Source organism: Panulirus ornatus, chromosome 56 (assembly GCF_036320965.1).
Source record: "Panulirus ornatus isolate Po-2019 chromosome 56, ASM3632096v1, whole genome shotgun sequence".
NCBI lineage: Eukaryota > Metazoa > Arthropoda > Malacostraca > Decapoda > Palinuridae > Panulirus > Panulirus ornatus.
In genome coordinates this window covers 26,042,306-26,061,001 of record NC_092279.1, presented here as the reverse complement: position 1 = coordinate 26,061,001, position 18,696 = coordinate 26,042,306, and the positions used below count along the sequence as shown (strand labels likewise).

The following is an 18,696-nucleotide window of genomic DNA, read 5'->3' as shown; positions in this document are numbered from 1 at the left end:
ATTTAACGCAACCATCAGAATAAATTAGTAACAATATTAATATAAGGCCTATTATCTGCCAACACAAACAAATGAATGCTCAAATGAAAAAACAACTTTTTCTATATAAAATCAAACCGTGTTGATCTCAGTGTTCATCTAATTCTTGTAAAAACCATGAAAAGTATTCTCTAAGCTATTTTCAGTGATAATGTTACCAATTTGTTTCATCACTATCAAGAGTCACAGTTTACAAGAAGTGTTGCTTATACGCCCAATAAAGGATTACCATATAGGATACATTAACATCTCCAAACACAGAGAGCATCTAATACAATACTACTGAAGAGTATCTCTAAAGGACATATAAATGAAAAAAGTTCATTTTCCATGTAAAAAAGAATGTGTATAAAGGGAAGGGTTCTGATTACCATACCACATGGTCAACCATAAGTAACCCCTTGCTAACCCCTCCTGGTTCTGGGACTATACAAAGGTCATGTGGGATGTAAATGCAAAAAAAAAAAAAAAAAATTTGATTCTTAAGGTCTAGGAAGCTGTTTCATCAGATTCACAGCATGAAGAATATTCACATTTCACCTTTATTACACCAACGTCTTATACAACTAAGAGAATTAAGGCAATGACTAAAAACTGATTTAACTGAGAATCAGCATTTTCATAATGTGCTCTAATTAAATGCTAAACCAAAAGTAAATATAAATTTTTGTCATGAAAAAACATAAGGGGAAGGAAACATGATTTCAATATGGTCAAGTCTGAATAAACAGATAAAGTCCACAGAGTTACAACAATTGTTAGTCATTATGAAACTATATGAAATCCTCAGTGTAACTACATCATAAACAAACTTGATAACAGCACTGTCCAACTACATGAGACAACTACACATCTCTGAAGAAATTCAACTTTAACATCCATTATATTGCACTATCAAACAGTGTATTCTACACATGACCAACTGTTTCCTGCATTCCACAGGAAGAAACCAACAATTTTTTTTCCTAAAAAAAAAAGAAAAAATGACATGCCTTACTAATGTACAAGTTCATATCACTGCACACTGAAATTATAAGGGGACACTATGTATGCACTCAGGCCTAAAATGAAGTAGCTACCTACCTTAACTTCACACTGAAAGTGATAATCTATGAGCTGGGCCATTAGTCAAGTGAATTTCAAATAACAAGCTTTGAAAAGGAAAAACGCCTCCTAAAAGCTAAGACAAAACAACTGAAAAATAGTACGTGCAACTTTACACTTAAAGAGATGGTGGCTTACTAAATATTCTTTGACATAAAACGTGCATCAGGTCCTTGACTCGGCACATTACTTACGTCATGATCACTATACAGCTCCTGGTCATTGCGGGAATGAAAAAATTACCTATTAGGGAGATTCAACAAGCAAGTAATGCATGATGATGTGAATTATTTTGTATGAACTAGATTCTGATATATTTCCACAATCACATCTACATATATTCAACATTCAAAATAAAAAATTATTGGCAGCAGAAACAGGGTTATTTACCGTCACATTAAAACATGATTCTCATTTGAACCCCAAAACTAGTGAAAAAAAATGCATTTTAAAGGAAGAAAGTCACATGAAGCCACCAAAGTTAAAAAGCCAAACAGATAGTATACAAACATACATCACAATTAAAGCCATTACCTTAATGATGCAGTCCCAGAACCAGCACAATAAAACAATCCCAATCACTTTCTGAATTACACACTCATATGTTTCTTTAACTCATGCTGAATATGCAGACCAGCATCACACCTCATCTTCTATCAACCTTACCCTGGTTTTGGTGGCTGCTTCATATCACATACCAGCTTGATCTGTGATTAAGTTGCCCTTATGAAGGCCTGATCTAAAAGGCTGCAGTACTTATCTACATGTCAACCCTTATCATCTGCAGGGCAACCTGACTGATTTAGTAAACCTTAGAAGAAAGAGTCCAGTTTCTCTTTGAAGTTCAGGGGTCTTTCCAAGGTTTTCAATCTACTTTGGACCACTAACATTTATACTATTTTTCCTAATGTTTCCAATATCATCTCGGTTCACTGTACTAAACAAATCTTACCACAAATTTCTTGTTCTATCAAAATAAAAGCGCAGAGAGAAATAAGGAAGAGGAATGTACCAATCCCAAAACTGCTATCAGTCTAAGGGAAGGCAAAGTTAAGGAAAGATCTTATTAGTGCAGGAATCAACAGAACTATGGCATTAGTTGCCAGATTTTACAAATCCTGGCCTGGGAGCCAAGCTAAAGTAAACGGAGAGATTTACTAGTGTGAATGATTTTCATTGAGTATGTCAGGAAAAGAATGGTAATAATGTGTGTGATGGTTGAGATGTCAATGGAGATGTTAGTCTCACTTGATAAATCTAATTAGTGTGGAGCATTAACAATAAAGGAGTCCTAAAGTATAGGGCAAGCCTTGGTTCATTTCAGCATATAAGACATTGATATACATGAGTGAACTAACAGGATATATACATGCTTGATCTAACCCAGATGAATGGGAAACAATTTGGAGATAATGGAACATAAGAGATCTATTTTAAACCTTCTAAAATGGGAAACAGAAGAAGGAGTCACGCGGGGAGTGCTCATCCTCCTCGAAGGCTCAGACTGGGGTGTTTAAATGTGTGTGGATGTAACCAAGATGTGAAAAAAGGAGAGATAGGTAGTATGTTTGAGGAAAGGAACCTGGATGTTTTGGCTCTGAGTGAAACGAAGCTCAATGGTAAAGGGGAAGAGTGGTTTGGGAATGCCTTGGAAGTAAAGTCAGGGGTTAGTGAGAGGACAAGAGCAAGGGAAGGAGTAGCAGTACTCCTGAAACAGGAGTTGTGGGAGTATGTGATAGAATGTAAGAAAGTAAATTCTCGATTAATATGGGTAAAACTGAAAGTTGATGGAGAGATATGGGTGATTACTGGTGCATATGCACCTGGGCATGAGAAGAAAGATCATGAGAGGCAAGTGTTTTGGGAGCAGCTGAATGAGTGTGTTAGTGGTTTTGATGCACGAGACCGGGTTATAGTGATGGGTGATTTGAATGCAAAGGTGAGTAATGTGGCAGTTGAGGGAATAAATGGTATACATGGGGTGTTCAGTGTTGTAAATGGAAATGGTGAAGAGCTTGTAGATTCATGTGCTGAAAAAGGACTGGTGATTGGGAATACCTGGTTTAAAAAGCGAGATATACATAAGTATACGTATGTAAGTAGGAGAGATGGCCAGAGAGCATTATTGGATTACGTGTTAATTGACAGGCGCGCGAAAGAGAGACTTTTGGATGTTAATGTGCTGAGAGGTGCAACTGGAGGGATGTCTGATCATTATCTTGTGGAGGCTAAGCTGAAGATTTGTATGGGTTTTCAGAAAAGAAGAGTGAATGTTGGGGTGAAGAGGGTGGTGAGAGTAAGTGAGCTTGGGAAGGAGACTTGTGTGAGGAAGTACCAGGAGAGACTGAGTACAGAATGGAAAAAGGTGAGAACAATGAAAGTAAGGGGAGTGGGAGAGGAATGGGATGTATTTAGGGAATCAGTGATGTATTGCGCAAAAGATGCTTGTGGCATGAGAAGAGTGGGAGGTGGGTTGATTAGAAAGGGTAGTGAGTGGTGGGATGAAGAAGTAAGAGTATTAGTGAAAGAGAAGAGAGAGGTATTTGGACGATTTTTGCAGGGATAAAATGCAACTGAGTGGGAGATGTATAAAAGAAAGAGACAGGAGGTCAAGAGAAAGGTGCAAGAGGTGAAAAAGAGGGCAAATGAGAGTTGGGGTGAGAGAGTATCATTAAATTTTAGGGAGAATAAAAAGATGTTCTGGAAGGAGGTAAATAAAGTGCGTAAGACAAGGGAGCAAATGGGAACTTCAGTGAAGGGCGCAAATGGGGAGGTGATAACAAGTAGTGGTGATGTGAGAAGGAGATGGAGTGAGTATTTTGAAGGTTTAAATGTGTTTGATGATAGAGTGGCAGATATAGGGTGTTTTGGTCGAGGTGGTGTGCAAAGTGAGAGGGTTAGGGAAAATTATTTGGTAAACAGAGAAGAGGTAGTAAAAGCTTTGCGGAAGATGAAAGCCGGCAAGGCAGCAGGTTTGGATGGTATTGCAGTGGAATTTATCAAAAAAGGGGGTGACTGTATTATTGACTGGTTGGTAAGGTTATTTAATGTATGTATGACTCATGGCGAGGTGCCTGAGGATTGGCAATGCGTGCATAGTGTCATTGTACAAAGGCAAAGGGGATAAGAGTGAGTGCTCTAATTACAGAGGTATAAGTTTGTTGAGTATTCCTGGTAAATTATATGGGAGGATATTGATTGAGAGGGTGAAGGCATGTACAAAACATCAGATTGGGGAAGAGCAGTGTGGTTTCAGAAGTGGTAGAGGATGTGTGGATCAGGTGTTTGCTTTGAAGAATGTATGTGAGAAATACTTAGAAAAGCAAATGGATTTGTATGTAGCATTTATGGATCTGGAGAAGGCATATGATAGAGTTGATAGAGATGCTCTGTGGAAGGTATTAAGAATATATGGTGTGGGAGGCAAGTTGTTAGAAGCAGTGAAAAGTTTTTATCAAGGATGTAAGGCATGTGTATGTGTAGGAAGAGAGGAAAGTGATTGGTTCTCAGTGAATGTAGGTTTGCGGCAGGGGTGTGTGATGTCTCCATGGTTGTTTAATTTGTTTATGGATGGGGTTGTTAGGGAGGTGAATGCAAGAGTTTTGGAAAGAGGGGCAAGTATGAAGTCTGTTGGGAATGAGAGAGCTTGGGAAGTGAGTCAGTTGTTGTTCGCTGATGATACATCGCTGGTGGCTGATTCATGTGAGAAACTGCAGAAGCTGGTGATTGAGTTTGGTAAAGTGTGTGAAAGAAGAAAGTTAAGAGTAAATGTGAATAAGAGCAAGGTAATTACGTACAGTAGGGTTGAGGGTCAAGTCAATTGGGAGGTAAGTTTGAATGGAGAAAAACTGGAGGAAGTAAAGTGCTTTAGATATCTGGGAGTGGATCTGGCAGCGGATGGAACCATGGAAGCGGAAGTGGATCATAGGGTGGGGGAGGGGGCGAAAATCCTGGGAGCCTTGAAGAATGTGTGGAAGTCGAGAACATTATCTCGGAAAGCAAAAATGGGTATGTTTGAAGGAATAGTGGTTCCAACAATGTTGTATGGTTGCGAGACATGGGCTATGGATAGAGTTGTGCGCAGGAGGATGGATGTGCTGGAAATGAGATGTTTGAGGACAATGTGTGGTGTGAGGTGGTTTGATCGAGTAAGTAACGTAACGGTAAGAGAGATGTGTGGAAATAAAAAGAGCATGGTTGAGAGAGCAGAAGAGGGTGTTTTGAAATGGTTTGGGCACATGGAGAGAATGAGTGAGGAAAGATTGACCAAGAGGATATATGTGTCGGAGGTGGAGGGAACGAGGAGAAGTGGAAGACCAAATTGGAGGTGGAAAGATGGAGTGAAAAAGATTTTGTGTGATTGGGGCCTGAACATGCAGGAGGGTGAAAGGAGGGCAAGGAATAGAGTGAATTGGATCGATGTGGTATACCGGGGTTGACGTGCTGTCAGTGGATTGAATCAGGGCATGTGAAGCGTCTGGGGTAAACCATGGAAAGCTGTGTAGGTATGTATATTTGCGTGTGTGGACGTATGTATATACATGTGTATAGGGGTGGGTTGGGCCATTTCTTTCGTCTGTTTCCTTGCGCTACCTCGCAAACGTGGGAGACAGCGACAAAGCAAAAAAAAGAAAAGAAAAAAAAAAAAGATCTATATCGAATAAACCCTATTCTGATATACAGCAAGGTACTAGCATTCTTCTCTATATTATCTCCTGAGGAAGCAGGTAAGGAAGACCACCCATATATTGTGTGTCAAAGATGGAGGTGAAGACTAAGATAGTTGGATTGGGAGTGGGCTGGAAATCATCTCCCACTATATCATTTTTAAAAAGTAAAAAACAGAGAAGGCCATGTCATGACTTTTCTTTAAAGGATCAGTTCCCAGTGTCAATGGGTCTAGATGGTTAAAAAAAAAAAAAAAATAGTTTTGGAAAAAGATGAAGGTATGCAGTATGTAGAGGGTTAGGGGGCCCGAGAAGTGAGTCAGTTGTTTGCTGATGACACCAAACTCAGGGCAAAGTTGAGTGAGAAACTGCAAAAGGTGGTGTCTGAGTTTAGGAGTGTGTGAAAATGGGGAAATTTGTAAATAAATGTGAATAATAGCAAGGCAATTTGGTTTGGCAATTCAATGAGACAGGTTAGATGAGGTATGACTCTGAACAGAGGAAACTTGAAGATAGTTGAATGTTTCAGAGATCTGGGAGTGGAAATGGCAGTGAATGGATCCATGGAAATGGAGTCGAGTCACAGGTTGGGTGAGAAGGTGAAGGTTTCAGGAACATTGAGGAATGTGTGGAAAGAGAGGTCACAATATAGGACAAAAATGGGTGTTTACAGGTATAGAAGTCCCAACAATGTTGTAAGGATGTGAGGCATGGGTTGTAGATGACAATGTTTGGAAGAGAGTGAATGTGTTGGGAATGAAATGTTTGAGAACAGTATGTGGTGTCAGGATGGTTGATCAAGTAAATAAGAAAGGGTAAGAGAGAGGTGCAGAAAGAAAAACAGTATGGTTGACAGAGCTGAAGAGGGTTTGTTGAAATGGTCTGGACATATGGAGAGAATGAATGAGGAGAGGTTGACAAAAAGGATACACCTGTCAAAAGTAAGTTTAAGGAAAAGAGAGGAGACATAACTGGAGGTGGAAAGATGAAGCAAAAAACATGTTCAGTGCATGAGGCCTGAAGATGCATGTGATACAGAGAAATGGAGTGATGTGGTATATTATGGGTGACTTGCTGTCAGTGAACTAAACCAGGGCCTAAACACTTAGGAAGGTGAAAAGAAAGCATGGAACAGGATGAATTGGATCAATATGGATACGAGGGCAAGGTGTTCTTAATGAGCTGAACCAGAACACATGAGATGGTCAAAGTAACAATGTGGCTTGGCTGTGGATGACAGGCTCTGGTTTTTGTGCTAAAGAATGCTACAGCCAAAACAGATGTATGCAACTGAGAATATTCTTTTGTTTCTACTGGTACCTAAAATATATTCTTATTTATCTATTCATTTATTTATCTATCATACTTAACTGCTATTACCCACATCAGTGAGGTAGTGCCAAGAAACAGATGAAGAATGGCCCATCCACTCATTCATACACAAACACACAAGCGCGCACACACACACAAACACAGATATATATATATATATATATATATATATATATATATATATATATATATATATTTTGCTTTGTCGCTGTCTCCCGCGTTTGCGAGGTAGCGCAAGGAAACAGACGAAAGAAATGGCCCAACTCATCCCCATACACATGTATATACATACATGTACACACACGCAAATATACATACCTATACATCTCAATGTACACATATATATATACACACACAGACACATACATATATACCCATGCACACAATTCATACTGTCTGCCTTTATTCATTCCCATCCCCACCTCGCCACACATGGAATTCCATCCCCCTCCCCCCTCATGTGTGCAAGGTAGCACTAGGAAAAGACAACAAAGGCCCCATTCGTTCACACTCAGTCTCTAGTTGTCATGCAATACTGCCCGAAACCACAGCTCCCTTTCCACATCCAGGCCCCACACAACTTTCCATGGTTTACCCCAGACGCTTCACATGCCCTGATTCAATCCACTGACAGCACGTCAACCCCGGTATACCACATCGATCCAATTCACTCTATTCCTTGCCCACCTTTCACCCTCCTGCATGTTCAGGCCCCGATCACTCAAAATCTTTTTCACTTCATCTTTCCACCTCCAATTTGGTCTCCCACTTCTCCTCGTTCCCTCCACCTCCGACACATATATCCTCTTGGTCAATCTTTCCTCACTCATTCTCTCCATGTGCCCAAACCATTTCAAAACACCCTCTTCTGCTCTCTCAACCACGCTCTTTTTATTTCCACACATCTCTCTTACCCTTACATTACTTACTTGATCAAACCACCTCACACCACACATTGTCCTCAAACATCTCATTTCCAGCACATCCATCCTCCTGCGCACAACTCTATCCATAGCCCACACCTCGCAACCATACAACATTGTTGGAAACACTATTCCTTCAAACATACCCATTTTTGCTTTCCAAGATAATGTTCTCGACTTCCACACATTCTTCAAGGCTCCCAGGATTTTCACCCCCTCCCCCACCCTATGATTCACTTCTGCTTCCATGGTTCCATCCGCTGTCAGATCCACTCCCAGATATCTAAAACACTTTACTTCCTCCAGTTTTTCTCCATTCAAACTTACCTCCCAATTGACTTGACCCTCAACCCTACTGTACCTAATAACCTTGCTCTTATTCACATTTACTCTTAACTTTCTTCTTTCACACACTTTACCAAACTCAGTCACCAGCTTCTGCAGTTTCTCACATGAATCAGCCACCAGTGCTGCATCATCAGCGAACAACAACTGACCCACTTCCCAAGCTCTCTCATCCACAACAGACTTCATACTTGCCCCTCTTTCCAAAACTCTTGCATTCACCTCCCTAACAACCCCATCCATAAACAAATTAAACAACCATGGAGACATCACACACCCCTGCCGCAAACCTACATTCACTGAGAACCAATCACTTTCCTCTCTTCCTACTCGTACACATGCCTTACATTCTTGATAAAACTTTTCACTGCTTCTAGCAACTTACCTCCCACACCATATACTCTTAATACCTTGCACAAAGCATCTCTATCAACTCTATCATATGCCTTCTTCAGATCCACAAATGCTTCATACAAATCCATCTGCTTTTCTAAGTATTTCTCACATACATTTTTCAAAGCAAAACCCTGATTCACACATCCTCTACCACTTCTGAAACCACACTGCTCTTCCTCAGTCTGGTGCTCTATACATGCCTTTACCCTCTCAATCAATGCCCTCCCATAAAATTTCCCAGAAATACTCAACGAACTTATAACTCTGTAAATTGAACACTCATCTTTATCCCCTTTGCCTTTGTACAATGGCACTATGCATGCATTCTGCCAATCCTTAGGCACTTCACCATGAACCATACATACACTGAATATACTTACCAACCAGTAAACAGCACAGTCATCCCCATTTTTAATAAATTCCACTGCAAAACCATCCAAACACATTCAAACCATTCACTCTGACCCTCTCACTTTGCACACCACCTCGACCAAAACACCCTATATCTGCTACTCTATATCAAAAACATTTAACAAACATTCAAAATACTCACTCCATCTCCTTCTCACTTCTTCACTACTTGTTATTACCTCCCCATTATCCCCCTTCACTGATGTTCCCATTTATTCTCGTCTTATGTACTTTCTTTGCCTCCTTCCAAAACCTCTTTTTATTCTCCCTAAAATTTAATGATGCTCTCTCACCCCAACTCTCATTTGCCCTCTTTTTCACCTTTCTCTTGACCTCCTGCCTCTTTCTTTTATATATCTCCTAGTCATTCGCACTACTTCCATGCAAAAATCATCCAAACACCTCCCTCTTCTCTATCACAGACAATCTTGCTTCTTCACCCCACCACTCACTACCCTTTCTAATTTACCCATCTCCCACCTTTCTCATGCCACAAGCATCTTTTGTGCAAGCCATCACTGCTTCCCTAAATACATCCCAATCCTACCCCAATCCCCTTACGTCATTTGCTCTCACCTTTTTCCATTCTGCACTCAATCTCTCCTGGTACTTCCTCACACAAGTCTCCTTTCCAAGCTTACTTACTCTCACTACTCTCTTCACCCCAACATTCTTCTTTTCTGAAAACCTCTACAAATCTTCACCTTCGCTTCCACAAGATAATGATCAGACATCCCTCCAGTTGCCCCTCTCAGCACATTAACATCCAAAAGTCTCTCTTTCATGTGCCTATCGCAGGTGTTCAGAGTTGAAAATGGAAATGGTGAAGAGCTTGTAGATTTATGTGCTGAAAAAGGACTGGTGATTTGGAATACCTAGTTTAAAAAGAGAGATATACATAAGTATATGTATGTAAGGAGGAGAGATGGCCAGAAAGCGTTATTGGATTACGTGTTAATTGATAGGCGCATAAAAGAGAGACTTTTGGATGTAAACATGCTGAGAGGTGACACTGGAGGGATGTCTGATCATTATCTTGTGGAGGCGAAGTAAAGATTTGTAGAGGTTTTCAGAAAAGAAGGGAGAATGTTGGGGTGAAGAAAGTGGTGAGAGTAAGTAAGCTTGGGAAGGAGACTTGTGCGAGGAAGTACCAAGAGAGACTGGGTACAGAATGGAAAAAGGTGAGAACAAAGGACGTAAGGGGAGTGGGGGAAGAATGGGATGTACTTAGGGAAGCAGTGATGGCTTGCGCAAAAGATGCTTGTGGCATGAGAAGCGTGGGAGGTGGGCAGACTAGAAAGGGTAGTGAGTGGTGGGATGAAGAAGTAAGATTATTAGTGAAAGGGAAGAGAGAGGCATTTGGGCAATTGTTGCATGGAAATAATGCAAATCACTGGGAGATGTATAAAAGAAAGAGGCAGGAGGCCAAGAGAAAGGTACAAGAAATAAAAAAAGAGGGCAAATGAGAGTTGGGGTGAGAGAGTATCATTAAATTCTAGGGAGAATAAAAAGATGTTTTGGAAGTAGGTGAATAAAGTGCGTAAGACAAGGGAACAACAAATGGGAACATCAGCGAAGGGGGCTAATGGGGAGGTGATAACAAGTAGTGGTGATGTGAGAAGGCGATGGAGTGAGTATTTTGAAGGTTTGTTGAATATGTTTGATGATAGAGTGGCAGATATAGGGTGTTTTGATCGAGGTGGTGTGCAAAGTGAGAGGGTTAGGGAAAATGATTTGGTAAACAGAGTAGAGGTAGTAAAAGCTTTGCGGAAGATGAAAGCCGGCAAGGCTGCGGGTTTGGATGGTATTGCAGTGGAATTTATTAAAAAAGGGGGTGACTGTATTGTTGACTGGTTGGTAAGGTTATCTAATGTATGTATGACTCATGGTAAGGTGCTGAGGATTGGCGGAATGCTTGTATAGTGCCATTGTACAGAGGCAAAGGGGATAAAAGTGAGTGCTCAAATTACAGAGGTATAAGTTTGTTGAGTATTCCTGGAAATTGTATGGGATTGTATTGATTGAGAGGGTGAAGGCATATACACAGCATCAGATTGGGGAAGAGCAGTGTGGTTTCAGAAGTGGTAGAGGATGTGTAGATCAGGTGTTTGCTTTGAAGAATATGTGAGAAATACTTAGAAAAGTAAATGGATTTGTATGTAGCATTTATGGATCTGGAGAAGGCATATGATAGAGGTGATAGAGATGTTCTGTGGAAGGTATTAAGAATATATGGTGTGGGAGGCAAGTTGTTAGAAGCAGTGAAAAGTTTTTATCAAGGATGTAAGGCATGTGTATGTGTAGGAAGAGAGGAAAGTGATTGGTTCTCAGTGAATGTTGGTTTGCGGCAGGGGTGTGTGATGCATCCATGGTTATTTAATTTGTTTATGGATGGGGTTGTTAGGGATGTGAATGCAAGAGTTTTGGAAAGAGGGGCAAGTATGCACAAGTATGCAGTCTGTTGTGGTTGAGAGAGCTTGGGAAGTGAGTCAGATGTTGTTCGCTGATGATGCAGCGCTGGTGGCTGATTCATGTGAGAAACTGCAAAAGCTGGTGACTGAGTTTGGTAAAGTGTGTGAAAAAAGAAAGCTGAGAGTAAATGTGAATAAGAGCAAGGTTATTAGGTACAGTAGGGTTGATGGACAAGTCAATTGGGAGGTAAGTTTGAATGGAGAAAAACTGGAGGAAGTAACAGTAGGGTTGAGGGACAAGCCAACTGGGAGGTAAGTCTGAATGGAGAAAGACTGGAGGAAGTGAAGTGTTTTAGATATCTGGGAGTGGATTTCACAGTGGATGGAACCATGGAAGCGGAAGTGAATCATAAGGTGGGGGAGGGGGCAAAAGTTCTGGGAGCATTGAAAAATGTGTGGAAGTCGAGAGTTATCTTGGAAAGCAAAAATGGGTATGTTTGAAGGAATAATGGTTCCAACAATGTTATATGGTTGCGAAGCATGGGCTATAGATAGAGTTGTGTGGAGGAGGGTGGATTTGCTGGAAATGAGATGTTTGAGGACAACATGTGGTGTAAGGTGGTTTGATCAAGTAAGTAATGAAATGGTAAGAGAGAATGTGTGGTGGTAAAAAGAGTGTGGTTGAGAGAGCAGAAGAGGGTGTTTTGAAATGGTTTGGTCACATGGAGAGAATGAGTGAGGTAAGATTGGCAAAGAGGATATATGTGTCAGAGGTGGAGGGAACGAGGAGAAGTGGGAGACCAAATTGGATATGGAAAGATGGAGTTAAAAAGATTTTGAGTGATCAGGGCCCAAACATGCAGGAGGGTAAAAGGTGTGCAAGGAACAGAGTGAATTGGAACGATGTGGTATACCGGGGTCAACGTGCTGTCAATGGATTGAACCAGGGCATGTAAAGAGTAGGGGGTAATCCATGGAAAGTTTTGTGGGGCCTGGATGTAGAAAGGGAGCTGTGGTTTCGCTGCATTATACATGACAGCTAAAGACTGAGTGTGAACAAATGTGGCCTTTGTGTCTTTTCCAGCACTACCTCTTGCATATGCGGGGGGAGGGGGTTGTCATTTCATGTGTGGTGGGGTGGCATTGGGAATGAATAAGTGGAGACAGTATGAATTATGTACATGTGTATATATGTATATGTCTGTGCGTGTATATATATGTATACGTTGAGATGTATAGGTATGTATATGTGCGTATGTGGACATGTGGCAGACATACATGTGTGTGTGGGTGGGTTGGGCCATTCTTTCATCTGTTTCCTTGCACTACCTCGCTAACGTGGGAGACAGCGACAAAGTATAATAAAAAAATATAATGACATACATATTTTTATTTTCATTCATTATACTTTGTCGCTGTCTCCCACATTAGCAAGGTAGCGCAAGGAAACTCATCATCAATATATTCTACCAGATCTAAGTTATAGTACCCTAGATCTTTCATTGATAAATCCCTTAAGTTAGCAAAGAAATCATTCTATTGTCTTAAGCCCAAACCTCCCATTGACAGAATCTTTTAGTTCTCCCTTTTAATAATAATTCTACTTTCCTTCCCAAGTTGTTTAAATCCTTTAATGTAAATGTTGCCTTTAGCAACAATACTATAAAGAATATATTAATCAGGAATTCACTAGAAAATTCTTCTGGGTGCATCTATAAAGTGCCTTGTAGAAATTGTGATAAATTTTATGTTGGACAGACTGGCAAGGATCTTTCTGTTAGACTTAAGCAACATAAATATAGTATAAGAACGGGACGAGAATCAAATGCCTTGTTTAATCAAGCTTAAAAACTATGATCATTGTATGAACTGGAGTAATGCCATCTCAGTTACTAACTCTTAACTCTATTACCACGAAAAATATCATTGCATCTTCTATTATCAAACACACAAAGAATTATAATCTTAATATTAGTGATGGTCTATATACATTAGATAACTTTATTGTAGATAAAATTTGTAAAATGATGTTTATGAACACTCGTCTGTTTTGGATAATCGCATGTTTACCAAATGGCGCCTTAGCTTCATTTCTTTGTTGTACATCAACTGACTCTTATATTTCTCTCTTGTGTCTACCCTGATGATGTGATTATCACACGAGTGCACTTGGGAACTTATTGTGTTTCATTTTCCCAGTGGACTCTTAGCAATATACTTGATCAAGCGCAAAATTGTGATCCTTTCCATTAGCGAGGTAGCGTTAAGAACAGAGGACAGGGCCTTTGAGGGAATATCCTCACCTGGCCCCCTTCTCTGTTCCTTCTTTTGGAAAATTAAAAAAAACGAGAGTGGAGGATTTCCAGCCACCCGCTCCCTCCCCTTTTAGCCGCCTTCTACGACACGCAGGGAATATGTGGGAAGTATTCTTTCTCCCCTATCCCCCGGGATAAGTCTTCATATTCACAGGCATGTATATCCATGCATACTTCACAATTCCAATCTTTCCTTTCATACACGTTATTCCTGATCTATTCCACCCATCCTCTATAACACCCCCGCATTCTCAAGACAGCACAATTGCACATCCCTCTTTCTTTCATACAAGATAATCTTCATTCATTCCCACCCATACCTTTTCTCCTTCAATGCTTTCTAATAACTTCTATTCACCATTTCCATATTCACTCCATATACCCTGCCCAAGAATATGGGTTTCCACAATCCCCAGCATATCCAAACTTTTACAATTTTCCACAAGCTCCCTCTTTTTACTCTCAACAATCATCCCAATAACATTCAGAGCCATCACTCTCCATCTTAATATGTGGACACCAGTGCCACTTCTTAGCCTTTGGTGTCTCACCCTTAATAGGTCAATAGCAGGGGGCAACTCCAGTGCAGTGCAGTTTTTCCATATTACTTTGGCTTTTGCTCTCAATAAGGGGTTGCTTGCATGCCTCTTCCTCTTGCAACATCAGGGAGAACATAACAGGCCACTGTTTTCCATAGATATTGTGCAAGTACTGAAAGCTCAAGGACATGCTGAGTTTAAGTCTGCTTATCTTACTAATAAGCAAGAATATCCAACTCTTTTGCCTCCTCCTGATTTCCATATTCCTACCATCTAATATCCTTTATTTTATGAGCCAGATGTATCATTATTTGGAGAATGAATGGAACTTTCTAAAAAAAAAGATTCCATCAAGTCTGACCTCTAAACAGTCACTAGTGCCATGGTCAATACTTTAACATTTTTGCCATGGTCAATACTTTAACATTTTTACACTATTACTGACTACCTATAAATCTATCTTCCACTACCTTCAATAATTTAATCAGGTCTCCGATCAAAATCAGCTTCTCTCCTGAATTTACTTTCTCTAAAATGCATTCTTAAACCTCTTTTTTAATATTACAGTATATAAGGCAACCATGAAGTCACATATTTCTAATCAATCTTTCATAGAAAGTCCTGCAGTTTCTGTACATATCTCCGTACACTCTCCATCAAGGCCAAATTTCTAATTTTGTTAAATTCTAAGGAAACAATCACTACCCTCAGGCCTTGTTTTCATGCAAATCTTAATTATCCTTCCTAAAAATATCCATTTCCATATGCTAAAATTCTTCTTTCCTCTTTCATTCTACTCAGCCATGTACAACTGCAATTTCACCATGCATTTCAAATGCAAATGATTCCTTCAGGCCTTTCATGGGGTTATTAGACCCAACTCTACAGGTTCACTTTAGTTAAGAACCCCAGTTCCCTTGCACAGGTTTGCTTCTTTGCTACCTCTAATCACAATATCTGCCAGGAGAATTTCATAAATTTCTTTACTACATTATCAGCCTTTAAAATGCAGTGAATATCAAAAGATGTGAGAGCAGAAAATTGCAGTGCAATACAACCGAGATATTGATTTTTCCTATCACTATTTGATTTGCCCACCTCTAGGAAGTGCCTGAAAGGGAGTCAGGTAATGCTGCTGGCCACACCTGGAGAATGCCTACATCACAAGTCACTCATAAATCATTTTAGAGTATGCACACACCAACTTCGCAGGATGGATGATTTATGCACCCATTATAGAAGTAATTGCTTGAGGAAAATTTCTATTGCATAAGCATTTAATTTTGATAGACATCACATGCTCAATTATTTACGTCAATAAAGTTCTATCTGTGTTAATAAAAAAAATTTCTACATATGAATATTAATGTATTTACATAAATATGCATACTATTCAAAATATATGTATAAAAAAAATACATAAATGATGTGTCTACTCTGAAATCATACCTAAAAAAAAACCTATAGCATACAGTAATTCAAGATATTAAAAATGAAAGAGCATTCATACCACCTACCTAAGCCCTCACCCATTCACTCAACACATCCCTGTATCAACATAGAGGAAAGTATACTATTTGGTTATTTTCTTCAATTATGTATGATGACAACATATTCTGTAAAGAAAAAAGTTTAAATAATTCTGGACCATACCTACACGATGAGGGTGAAGAAAATTATGATCTCTGAATAACTATTTCTAAATAAATATCTTTACAACTAAATTAATCAAATATAACCTGATACCTTTTTAGTTAGGTAGACATTCCTCCTCTTCACCTTTCTCTGTGATAAAGGAATACGTGGGCGGTTGAATTCATCTGGCTTTTTGACTCTGTAGATGGCATAATCTATTACTGTACATACTAAACGACAGATAAGCTTGAAGGTAAAAATATATTTTCTTGAATACTGTAAACCAGACAAGCAGTAATATCTCTGCTGCAAGACATATAGGAAAAAATGTTAGAGGTGCATGTACGTTAAAAGACCAGTACAAAATGTACATAAGTATAGTAAATGAAAATTCATTGAAAATTCCACCTCTCTTGAGTATACAAAATTCATTCAAAGTTTTAGAGAAGTTTTCATCTTACTGAGTATAGGTGATAACTATGTATCACCATCCATCAATGGGATGAATCAAGTACACATCAACCCAACTTCTTTTTAAGTTTACTAATGTCCAATGTGTTAGAAGCGAAATATGAAATTAAACACTTACAGAAGACAATTTTACTTTTTCAGTTTATTCATTTTCATTTTCAGTTTATTCATTATGTGTAAAGTGAAACTTAACTGTTCATTAACATCACCTTAGTCCTTAGTAAACAAAATACTTCCACTGCACTTGACCCCAATCATTCCTCTGACATCTTCATATGAAACATTATTCTCAAGCTGATTTAGCTTATTATAACTCTCCTTTTCTCCTTCAACTTTCTTAAATATTCATTCCCCATGCAGTGCTTCTATTTCCAAAAACAAAACATACAGCACCACACACTCCAATGCTAGTCTTCAATATATTTCAAAATTTCTCTCCATAATAAACTTCTCTACTTCTATCTTTCTTGCTTTTTTAATACAAGGGTAATCTACAAGCTATTACCAAATGATAAGCCCCTAATCAACCCTCTAATAATCCCCTGTCCCCTCCATCACCCTATGAATCACTTCTGCTTCCATGGTTCCATTCACTGCCAGGGTCACTCCAGGATATCTAAAACACTTCACTCCTTTCAATTTTCCTCAATTTAAACTTACATCCTAACTTGTTCCCCAAATCCCACTGAACCTAATAACCTTGCTCTTATTAACATTTACTTAAACTTTCTCCTTCCATACACTTCCAAACTCAGTAACCAACTTCTGTAGTTTCTCACTTGAATCAGCCACCAGTGCTGTATCATCGGCAAACAACAACTGACTCACTTCCCAGGTCCTATCATCCCTAACAGGCTGTATATTCACCACTCTTTCCAAAACTATTGCATTTACCTCCTTAACTAACCCATGCATAAACAAACTGAACAACTATGGGGGTATCACACACCCCTACTGCAAACCCATCTTCTCTACGAACCAATCACTCTCCTCCTCCTACTCGGACACATGCCATCCTTGATAAAAACTTCTCACTGCTTCTCTTAACTCCCACACTGTAAACTCATACGACCTTTCACAAAGCATCTGTACCCACCTTATCATATGCCTTCTCCAGATCCATAAATGCCACATACAAATCCATCTGTTTCTCTAAGTATTTCTAACATACATTCTTCAAAGTAATCATCTGATCCACACATCCTCTTCCACTTCTGAAACCACACTGCTCCACCCAAATCTGATGCTCTGTACATGCCTTCACCCTCTCAATCATTACCCTTCCATAGAATTTTCATATCAATCAACAAACTTATACCTCTGTAGTATGAACACTCACCTTTATCCCCTTTGCCTTTGTACAATGGCACTATACATGCATTCCACTAATCCTTACCAACCAATCAACAACAGTCACCCCCTTTTCTTAATAAATTCAACAGCATTACCATCCAAACCCTCCGACTTGCTAGATTTCATCTTCAGCAAGACTTTCACCAGCTCTTCTCTCTTCACCAAACCACTCTCCCTGACTCTCTCACTTCACACACCACCCCATTCAAAACACCCTACATCTGCCACTCAGTCAACAAACACATTCAACAAACCTTCAAAATACTCACTCCATCTCCACCTCACTTCATCATTACCTGTTATCACTTTCCACCTTACTCCCTTCACTGATATATACACACATGTACATACATATTCACACTTGCTCGCCTTCGTCCATTCCTGGTGCCACCCTGCTCCTCAGGAAACAGTACCACCACTCCCTGTGCCAGCAAGGTACTGCCAGGAAACAGATGAAGAAAGGCCACATCCGCTCACACTCATTCTCTAGCTGTAATGTATAATGCACCAAAACCACAGCTCCCAATCCAAATCCAGGCTCCACGTAGATAAGTGTGAAAGGAGAAAGTTAAGAGTCAATGTGAATAAGAGCAAGGTTATTATGTTCAGAAGGGTTGTGGGGCAAATCAGTTGGGATGTAAGTATGAATGAAGAAAAATTGGAAGTGAAGCATTTTAGATGTCTAGGTGCGAGTCTTAGGGTGGGGGAGTGGGAAAAGATTCTAAGAATGAAGAAGAATGTATGGAAAGAGAGAG

General features: G+C 39.6%; 1 protein-coding gene across 1 annotated transcript in view; it reads right to left on the bottom strand.

Annotated features, from left to right (window-relative positions):
- The window catches only part of Stt3B (catalytic subunit 3B of the oligosaccharyltransferase complex), a 101,109-nt gene that overhangs the window by 16,816 nt on the left and 65,597 nt on the right, over positions 1-18,696 (bottom strand). Inside the window, exons 11-12 of the mRNA XM_071693593.1 lie at positions 16,229-16,316; positions 1,338-1,358 (exon numbers count right to left, since the gene is read on the bottom strand). Of these exons, the coding sequence (XP_071549694.1) occupies positions 1,338-1,358; positions 16,229-16,316 (109 nt within the window). The remainder of the gene's footprint in view (positions 1-1,337; positions 1,359-16,228; positions 16,317-18,696) is intronic.